General features: G+C 40.7%; 1 protein-coding gene across 1 annotated transcript; it reads left to right on the forward strand.

Annotated features, from left to right (window-relative positions):
- Positions 1–4,619: 4,619 nt before the first annotated feature.
- COX7A2 (cytochrome c oxidase subunit 7A2) lies at positions 4,620–10,405 on the forward strand. The gene is made up of 4 exons (XM_060752921.2): positions 4,620–4,749; positions 8,520–8,609; positions 9,082–9,166; positions 10,183–10,405. Exons 1-4 carry the CDS (start codon positions 4,732–4,734, stop codon positions 10,239–10,241), a joined length of 252 nt encoding a protein of 83 aa, XP_060608904.1. The 5' UTR covers positions 4,620–4,731; the 3' UTR covers positions 10,242–10,405.
- Positions 10,406–10,864: the final 459 nt, after the last annotated feature.

The raw sequence follows: 10,864 nt of genomic DNA on the forward strand, positions 1-10,864 counted from the left end.
ACATTGCAATTAGCAAGATTGAATAGCATGGAGTAGCCATGATTGACTTTGCAGCTTCATGGTGACTCAATGCTATTCAAGCTTGCTAACATTCACACTTGCAGGTGAAATGTCAGGAGAGAATGCTACAGGAACATGACCATACAGGCTGAAAAACTCACAGCAAACCAACAACCATTTTTATTTGTTATCCACTTCTCCTTGGGGAGGTGTACAATATGGTTAAAACAGACAGATAAAATATAATACTATTAAAATACACATAACAAAGATGGACACAAATACTAAAAAAATGCAGATTAAAATTCACAGATTAAAATTGACTAGGTAGGTTGAAGGAGATATGTCCAGCTGTGCAGCCTATGAAAAGGTCCTCTGGGTGACAACTGCCAGTCAGTTTCTGGAATGGAGTAGAAACCCCCCAGAAGACCTTAGTGTCTTAAGGAGCAGATTTGGGGATGATCCTGTTGGTAAGCTGAAACCAAACCATATAGGGGTTTAAAGGTCAAAACCAACACCTTGTACTTTGCTTGGAAACAAATTGGCAACCAGTGACTTCAATATGGGCATAATACCCACTCCTAGATGTTCCTGTAACCCAGGGGTTCTCAGTCTTTTTCAGCTAGAGAGCCCTTTTTGAAGCAAAAGTTTCTCGTGGAACCCCAAGAAATGTCTATATATTATATTATATATAATGCATATAAAAATCAGGCATGGGCAAACTTTTTGACACATTGTGTTTTAAAATTTGACAGATGGGCTGGATCAGTGGCAGATGGATGGAAAGTGTTTGTGTGAACTAATTGGAAAAAATGAACAAATTCCTATGCACACTGCAGATATCTCATTTGTAGAACAAAAAGAAAGAAGGAACAATACAATATATAAAATGAATAATTTTAGCTAACAGAAACTTACCAATATTTTGGTAGAAAACCCAAGTGTAATCTAGTCCAACCCCCTTCTGCCATGCAGGAAAAGCACAATCAAAGCACACCCAACAGATGGCCATTCGGCCTTTGTAATAATATTAATACTAATAATAAAACAGTAAAATGAGCAATCCCAGGAGCTATCCAGTTCAACTCCTTTCTGCTATTCAGGAAAAGCACAATCAAAGCACTCCCTGAGCAGTGGGAGAGAAAAAGGCTTTTGGCGGCAAAGGAAGCAAGGAGAAATACTTTTGGTAGCAAGGGGGCCGAGGGAAAAGGGGTTTTGGCAGCAAGAGAGGTGGGGGGAGGGAGAGGAGCAGGAAAGAGGAGAGAAAGCTTGGAGGAGGGGAGGGGGGGTGGAACCAGAAAGCCCCTCAGTATGCTTCACGGAGCCCCAGGGCTAAGGAAATGGTATTGTCCTCATAATCTAAAGCCATGACGTCGAAGACTCCGCCTCTTTCTCCGCGGCCGCATGGTTTCCCCTTTGCTAGGGCAGCGATGCGAGCGTACTCTCGCTGTTGACAGAATTCAACAGCGAGAGTACACTCGCATCACTGCCCTAGCAAAGAGAAAACACGCGGCCGCGGAGAAAGAGGCGGAGTCTTCGACGTCATCGGTCGTGCTGGCACAGTTTGCTCTCCCAAGACGCTAGTTTGCGGCGGCTCTAAAAATCATGAAAATGTGTCTTTACCCCAATTGTAGTCCCACTGCTTTGGCCAACTTGCAAGTAAATTTAAAATGACTAAAACATCTCAGAAAAGCTTATTTATTTAGCTCTTGTAGATGTTGATGGAAAGCTTGCATAGTTTTTAAAATTGTTTTTCTAATGAACTTCCTGATTCATAGTGTAAATCAATAAATCCAATTGTTTTTAAAGCAAGCTTATGCAGGTGTTAGCTTTAAATTTCAGTTTTGAGAAACTGAGTCAGAAGAAAATATAAAAAGATTTCAATTGGACAGTAATGAAGCAGCCATGTATCACTGAAAACATTTCTGGTGTGGTTGCAAGGTGACCCTCCTAAACCAAGGCTCATCCAATCCATTTTGTGCAGATCTCTGAGATTGAAAGTTACAGCTTTTTATATGCAAATGTATGGTGCTTGACAGGGAGCATCCTGGTCTTCCAGTTCTCTGCTTTTTTTACAAATGGATTTCAAGGAATCTTTATAGCATCAAACTGAAGGAGGAGAACTGGTTTCTCAGGATGCTTGCGTCAGTTAATTAATTACACACCACAGTGGTGCTTTCCTATCCATTTCCAACTATTAATTAACTCACGCTAGTATAGATATGTGAGCATCCATTTGTCAAAGGCTTCCTTGCTTAGTATGATGTCAGGCACTTCTGTTTCCTTTTGTGCCTCTATTTACATATTGGTATTCTGAGAATTAAATTGCTTATCATGAAAGGTAATCACGGAGAATAATGTGGAATTGTAAAACTTCTGCTGGACCCCCCCTCCTGCCACCCTTCCAGGTAACAGCTTTGCCACAAACCAATTAAATTCAGCTTAAATGACCACTGTTGAAAGCAGTACATTATGAGATGGAAAAGATACTTTATGATGCATCTAACTGTAGAATTAATGTAATCTGAGACCATATTAACTGTCATGGGATCTATGCTATGGAATCCTTGGAATTCTAGGTTTTTAGCCTCTACCAAAGAAGTAGTGACATGATTCACAGCATCCTTCTTTTTAATCCAAAATGAGATGGCCTCTCAGCCATGGGGAGAGACTCCAAGCAAGGAGGGGAGACTATTTTTGAGATTCCAAGCAAGGAGGGGAGAGCAGACATGCTTGGCACATGGAAGCGTGGTGCGCATGTGCGGGCAAGGGAGGGCATGTGAGACTGGAGGGAGGCTCACACCAGCAAGTCCCTACAAGGCAGGGGGGAAAGAGCCGCGCGACGTGGGACTGAGAGTGACCCAGCAGGATCAGGAGGAAGAGCAGCAGCAGAAGCATCTTAAGTAATTTGTAATGCTATTTATTAGAGAGAGAAAAATCAGACTTTCCTTTTGTTTTTTATTAATGCTCCCATTAGAAAATGCATAAGGATGTGGATGAACTACAACTCCTAAAATCATAGGTCAGTCCTTCCCAAACCCAGCCAGTATTCAAAGTTGGCCACATTGGGTGTGTGTGTCAAGTTTGGTCCAGATCCATCATTGTTTGAGTCCACTGTTCTCTCTGGATGTAGGTGAACAACAACTCCAAAACTCAAGGTCTATACCCATTACTCTTCCAGCATTTTCTGTTGGTTATGGGAGTTCTGTGTGCCAAGTTGGGTTCAATTCCATCGTTGGTGGAGATCAGAATACTCTTTGATTGTAGGTTAACTATCAATTACAGCAACTATAACTCCCAAATGACAAAATCCAAATGTTGAGTCTGTGCTTTACCTAGGGAATGAAAATCTAAGGGGGAGGAGATGAGTAAAAGCAGTTAAAGGATATAATGCAACGTCTGACGAGTGGCACAGTGGATTAAACCGCTGAGTTGTTGAGCTTGTTGACTAAAAAATTGCAAGTTCAAATCCGGGGAGCGGTGTGAGCTTCCACTGTCAGCCCCAGCTTCTGCCAACCTAGCAGTTCGAAAACATGCAAATGTGAGTAGATCAATAAGTACCGCTCCAGTGGGAAGGTAACGCCGCTTCATGTAGTCATGCTGGCCACATGACCTTGGAGGCATCTACAGACAACGCTGGCTCTTCGGCTTAGAAATGGAGATGAGTACCACCCCCCAGAGTTGGACACGACTGGACTTTGTTTACCTTTACCTGACCAAACAATATCAATAAGACTTCAGGGGAAATCCATCAATAATGAGAGTGTCATACTTTAGTTATAAGATGAGAAGAGATGCCTCCCTTGAAAAGGCCCTAATGCTTGATTTAAGGTGGAAGGCAGCAGGAAAGGGGGAAGACACATTCCAGAAGGCAGGGAAACACAGCCCTGAATCTATAACAACTGAGCAGACTCGGGATGCAGCTACACCGTAGAATTAATGCAGTTTGAGACCACTGTCAGTGCCAGGGCGCCATGCTGTGGAATCCTGGGAGTTGTAGTTTGGCGAGGCCCCAGCATTTTTTGGAGGAGAAGGCTAAAGGCTAAAGACCATATAAAGACTCCCAGGATTCCTACAAGAGAGGAGATTCCATCTGAACATGAGGAAGAACTTCCTGACTGTGAGAGCCGTTCAGCAGTGGAACTCTCTGCCCCGGAGTGTGGCGGAGGCTCCTTCTTTGGAAGCTTTTAAACAGAGGCTGGATGGCCATCTGTCAGGAGTGATTTGAATGCAATATTCCTGCTTCTTGGCAGGGGGTTGGACTGGATGGCCCATGAGGTCTCTTCCAACTCTTTGATTCTGTGATTCCTTAGGAAGCCGTGGCAGTTAAGAGTGGTGCCCAATGCATCATTTCTACAGTGTAGAAGTTGAAAGCGAATTGATTTCCAATCCGTGTGCCTTGCGTATGAGTTAAGAGAGGCTGGGATGATTCAGAGCACCAGGTCATTCAATGGCTCCGCCCCAAGAGCAAATTTGAGGAGGCGAAAGGGTTAACGCCATAGACGTGGAGAAGGCCAGAGCGCCTTTCCAACAGCACAGTTGCCATGGAGAACAGGAAGGCTAGATGGAACCTTAGCTCCTGGCCGGAAGTTCGCTCCATTCCTACGCATACCCTGAAGGGGCGCCAGTGGGACGTCAAGCGGGCGCGAGCCGGGCCGTGGAGTAACTTCCGCTTCCGGTGCCCTTGTTTCGTACGTTGCGGACGAGGCGGTGAACGGAGCAGCGGCCAAGATGCTGCGAAACCTTCTGGTAGGGAAAGGAGAGGAGAGGAGAGGAGAGAGGGCCGCCTTGGTCAGGAAGGAGACCCAGAGAGCCGCCAGAGCGAAAGGAAGGGGAGTTTCTGCCCAGAGGCCCGTTTCTCCAGGCCCGTTAGAGAGGCAGCGTGGCCTGGCCTAGTGCCTTGAGCCTTGGACTGGGGCTCTGGAGACCCCGGGTTTCGAGTCCCTGCTCAGCCATGGAAAGCCACTGAGCGAACTTCATCCCACTAGAGAAAAAACAACTACTTAATACGGTTTCTGCTTCCTGCGCATTCTGGGGTTTGTAGTTTTGTGAAGCAATTAAGCCTCACTAAACTACAAACCCCAGAATTCTGCAAAATTCCCCAAAATTCTGCAGGAGGCAAAAAACAGATTTTAAGTGGATCTTTTTCTCTAGTGTGATGAGGAAAGTCGAGTCACACTTGGGCGAGTCACACTTTATCCGCCACAGGACAAATCCTTCCAAGAAAACTCCTTGGATAGGTCGCTTTAGGAACGCCTTGAAGGCACTCGAGAACAAGGGCCTCCTGCCGTTCCCTGGCGGCTTTTAAGCTGGTTTTCCCAAGAGAAAGGGAACATTAGAACAGGTGCAGTTTGTAACTCTTTAAGTGCCATGGAATAGTAGGATTTAAGCTTTTTAAAGGTTTCTAGCCTTCACTTCCAAATGCAGTTGTGGTTGTTTTGATACCTGAATGTGTCCAGAGGAGAGCGACTAAAATTATTAAGGCTCTGGAGAACAAGCCTTATGAGGAGCAGCTTAAAGAGCTGGGCATGTTTAGCCTGCAGAAGAGAAGGCTGAGAGGAGACATGATGATGGTCATGTATAAATATGTGAGGGGAAGTCATAGGGAGGAGGGAGCAGGCTTGTTTTCTGCTTCCCTGGAGACTAGGGTGCAGAACAATGGCTTCAAACTACAAGAAAGGAGATACCACCTGAACATTAGGAAGAACTTCCTTACTGTGAGAGCTGTTCAGCAGTGGAACTCTCTGCCCTAGAGTGTAGTGGAGGCACCTTCTTTGGAGACTTTTAAACAGAAACTGGATGGCCATCTGTTCGGGTGCCTCATAAGCCATAAATTGCATACTTTTTCCAGTGGTAAAAAAATTATACCACATACATAATGGCACAAATGGAGCTGACCATGTCAGTATTCTGTAGTTCATGTCAAGTATATTTTATTTCTTATTACAGTCCTTCTAAAGTAGGCCAAGTTTTCTTGAGTTATTGGGTTTTGTAGTGCATTGAATCTAAAGAGCTTCAAGCTGGAGAAAATGAAGGCATCCTTATAAAAAACAACAAACATCTAAAAGCACTGGGCAATATCTACACAAAAAAGGAAGATATGTCCCAGCAGACTAGTTCATGTGTTGTGTTGAGAGCAGACCAGTTCATGGACCTTCTTTGGAAGCTTTTAAACAGAGGCTGGATGGCCATCTGTCAGGGGTGCTTTGAATGCAATATTCCTGCTTCTTGGCAGGGGGTTGGACTGGATGGCCCATGAGGTCTCCTCCAACTTTATGATTCTGTGAATAACTGGAAGCTTAACGCTTATGTTACAATATTTGGGGGGGGGAATCTGTTCCTGGTTGCCACAAACTATGTTGAATTAGTTGATACTCAATGAGATATTCATTGAAAACCTATAGCAAAATGTGCTGTCCTAATCATCATCATCATAATCTTTATTTATATCCCGCTCCTCTTCCCTAGGGGACTTGGAGTGGCTTACAACAAGGCAAAGCAATACAAATAAATTAATAACTTTATTTATATTTTGCCCAATCTCCCCAGGGGGACTCAAATAATACACAAAATAATAATAAGCACATAATACATTAGAAATTAAGACAAATGATAAATAGAATAGAACATAATAAGAAACATGAATCACAAAACATATTGAATATAACTCAAAACAAACCATAAATTAAAATAGGTACTAATTATATCAAGTATAATTAACACATGTGTACCTGTAGAATGTCCCGCAAAAATAATAAAACTTTTCCATGTTTTTATGATAGAACCAATTAAGAAATTACATTTATAACCCAGGAACAAAATTGTGTTACATAATTAATCAGAGAATGCTGATGATGGTTGTGTCATTCTGAACTTTAAACAATCCACATGGCTGAACCCTATCCTGCAACTCACAGTTTAATTTATTTTATTTATCTTATTTCTGTGCCACTTTATCTCAACCTGTGCGGCTTCCAATTTTGGCAAATATTCAATGCCACAATTATACAAAAATCAAACAAAACATACACAATTAACCATTACAATCAATTAAACATATACATTACAAATTAAAACCAGTTAAACATGTAAAACATAACATGGATAAGGGTGAATCTGCACTGTTAATGCAGTTTGACACCACTTTAATGAATGTGGCTCAATTCTGATAAATTCTGGGAGTTGCAGTTTTACAAGGTCTTTAGCTTTCTCTGCCGAAAAGCTCTGATGACTCACCAACCTAAACTCCCCTGATACTGTAGTGTGGAGCCAGGACAACCAACCTTTGTTAAGTTATAGTGTAGAGATAGTCAAAGGCTGCTTGAGCTTTGAAAGGAAAATAATAGCATGCGTATCATTTCTACCTGGCTAAATGAGACTACCTAGAGCAGTGGTTCTCAGCCTATGGATCCCCAGATGTTTTGGCCTTCAACTCCAGAAATCCTAACACCTGGTAAATTGTAAGCCAAAACACCTGGGGACCCACAGGTTGAGAACCACCGACCTAGAAGAATCCTCCACTTTGTGCTACTGTGGAGCAGAAAAAACAACTCAACATCTGTATGCTTGTCCACAATGCCCTACCTCATGCACATAGGAAGAACTGTTTAAAGCTACAGACAATTCAGTCGGTTGCCCATTTTTGGTCAAAAATTATTCAGCTGCTATTTTATCAATTTTATACTTATTTATTTATGCAATGCTTTTGACATGAAATAAATAAATTTTCAGCATTTTGGAGAGCAGACGGTTATTTTAGGACTTCTAGGATTTTACTTCACTTGTTCAGACTTACTTTAGATGTAGTTTGAAATCTTCAAAAAATATTTTGAAATAAATTGGTCTCTTTAAGCACTGCTACTATCTCCCCTTTTCCTCCTCTATCAGCCTAAGTGATGCATGAATTAATTATTAGAAAGACTGGAAATATTACATAGTCTAATGATGTGATGGATAATGTAACTGGCATGTTTTGGTACCTGTTTTTGATTGCGGTCCCCCCCCCCTTCAGAGTTTTAACAATTTCAATCCCCTTTGTTTTTATTTTGCAAACATGGGAACCTGAAAAGTTACGAAAGAAGTGAAAAGGCTCACAGTTGATCGTCAAATTAAATTGTAATTTTGTGAATGGTTTCGGTAAGGAAACTGTTATGTAACTTTAGAAAAACAAAATAATGCATGACTCTCTAGAGAGGATTAACTGGCTAGTACAGGGACCCCCAAACTAAGGCCCGGGGGCTGGATATGGCCCTCCAAGGTCATGTACCCAGCCCTCGCTCAGAGACAACCTAAGTCTGAAATGATTTGAAGGCACACAACAACAATAGTAATCCTATCTCATCAGCTAAAAGCAGGCTCACACTTCCCATTGAAATACTAATAAGTTTATATTTGTTAAAATTGTTCTTCATTTTAATTATTTATTGTTTTTAAGTGATTTTTTTCATTACAAATAAGATATGTGCAGTGTGCATAGAAATTCATTCATTTTTTTTTTCCAAATTGCATTTCTCTTGCAGGCTCTTCGACAGATTTCCCAAAAAGCCATAAGCACTGCCCCTCGCAGGCAGATCACAAACAGGGTTCCAGAGTACCAGAAACTTTTCCAGGTATTTAATGCACTTCTACCTTGAGAGTGAATAAGAATGTGAATTTAATACTTATTCCTCCCTTTAGGAACCAAATGAAAATATTTAACAGCAATAATGTTGTTTAAACTGAAGGCTGCCTGCTTGGATCAGACTTTTAAGCCTATACAGTTTGATTGCTAGTATAGTTACAAAATGTTTTGGAATTCATAATATTAATTGTGTGTGGCCACAAATGCAACTAAGTTGTGTGGGTGAATCATCAATGAAGTTAGGAAAAATTAGGCCTTTAGCTGTTGGGTGCTCACAAAGAACCTTCTGAGTTAGTTTATAATAATGCTATACTTTCCTACAATTAAAACTTGCACTCTTATTCTAGAATGTGAGTTCTAGTGGTGCTATCTAGTGAGCAGGTTAGCTTGAATTGATTACATGTTAATTCCTTATATAACTCCACTTGCACAATTTGATTTTTGTCTTTCTCTGTTATTAGGAAGATAATGGCCTTCCAGTATACCTAAAAGGTGGATTGATGGATACAATTCTGTATCGGATAACCATGAGCCTGTCTATAGTTGGTAAGATTTACAAAAGTTGGAATTGACCTATCAGTCCTCTCTGATAACTTTTTTTGTATAAATCTGTAACAGTAATTTAGAAATGTTCCCATTTTTAGATGAGCTAATAATATACAAATTAATTTGCATGTCACATGAAAATGTCAGAGGACTTGGTGCTTATGGATAAAAAATGGATAAAATAACCTGACAAACGGATATTTTTAATAAGAATGCTTTGCATTTATCTTGTTTTTCGTCATTCTGGTCTATAAAATGTCCATGGCAAGGAAACCAAAGGCCTTATTGTATTTAGTAGGTAAACCGCTTTGAGTCCCCCCTGGGGTGAGAAAAGCGGTATACAAATACTGTAAATAAATAATAAAATGGGTAAAAGTCGAGCTTTTCATTCAAATTTATATGCTATATATACTGACATATATATATAATATATAATTTTGAAAAAGCACATATCTTAGATTTGTCTTTTGAAACTTGGGCAAAAATTCTTGAAGATGAAATAAAAAATAAATTGTTAGGCAGAGCAACGTTGCACATTTTGTAGATAATAAATGAATGTATGTTCTTACACCTTTATGTATTTTCTTTGGGGGTGCATCTACATTGTAGAATTAATTCATTTTGACTCCACTTTGACAGCCATGTCTCAATTCTATGGAATCTTGGGGTTGTAGTTTGGTGAAGCACCAGCACTGTTGACAGAGAAGGCTGAAGATGTTGTATAACTACAACCTCCATAATTCCTGAGTCAATGCAGTTAAAGCAGTGTCAAGATTGCATTCATTCTACAGTGTAGTTGCACTCAGTGCTGTGTCCATTTCATTTACTGCTGCTGGGATTAGGGTTTTGTCTTCAGCTCCTAACCTGAAGAGGTGAAACAGGTTGGCATTGATCTTGTTAGTAGAGGAAGAAAGTTTCATTCATATTTATCTTGTAGGTGAGTTTATGCAAATAAGTTGCAGCTGGATAAAGCATGTACACTTAATGTGAACTAACGTTTTGTCTCTTATCTTCAGGGACAGGCTACGCCCTTTACGTGCTCTTCATGGCTGCTATGCCGAAGAAAAACAAATGACTTCATTTTACAGGATGCATCTTGAAGTAGCATCTCTCCGTCCCATTCCATTACACTCTTCAGGGACCTACTTTGTCCTTGTCCTAAATGACTATGTGTTTGGGATCAATATTTATTGAGTTGAAATGTTCTATTCTGCAGCCAATAAAGTAGTTCTTCATTTCTGTCTGGTCTGAAAGTATCCTGAATAGATTCAGATCTATTAAAAGTTACTTGTGGGATTTAAGTGTTTCAGAGTCTTCAGTTTGATTCCAAGGATGACGAATAGGATTAGTTGCATTCTGTGGTGTCAATATGCCATTCTAATTGTTTTTTAAGTTGTAAAAAAAGTTCAGATGGAATGAGTTAATATTCTACTTGAAGGATACAAACATTTCTCAGTTATATGCAACGCTATTTCACTTTTCCTGCCTTCTTGTCGCTTAGTAGATAGAACGTTATGTAAACGTTACACTCTTCATCTGATTTTGAAAGTAAATATGGCTGCTTCTGCCTTAAGGGTCACTGGTTCTCATGTAGCTATTTATGCTTTCCCAGGCTTTCCCAATAGGTGGAGCTCTCATTGATGCCGTATTGTAACTTGTTGTCCTTAACTAATAGTGTAATCCAGTGGTTCTCAACCT

This window comes from Anolis sagrei, chromosome 1 (genome assembly GCF_037176765.1).
Source record: "Anolis sagrei isolate rAnoSag1 chromosome 1, rAnoSag1.mat, whole genome shotgun sequence".
NCBI classification, from domain to species: Eukaryota; Metazoa; Chordata; class Lepidosauria; order Squamata; family Dactyloidae; genus Anolis; species Anolis sagrei.

Coding starts and splice junctions, on each gene's coding strand:
- COX7A2 (XM_060752921.2), top strand. Junction 8,610..9,081: donor AGTACCAGAAACTTTTCCAG/GTATTTAATGCA, acceptor CTCTGTTATTAG/GAAGATAATGGCCTTCCAGT. Junction 9,167..10,182: donor CATGAGCCTGTCTATAGTTG/GTAAGATTTACA, acceptor TCTTATCTTCAG/GGACAGGCTACGCCCTTTAC.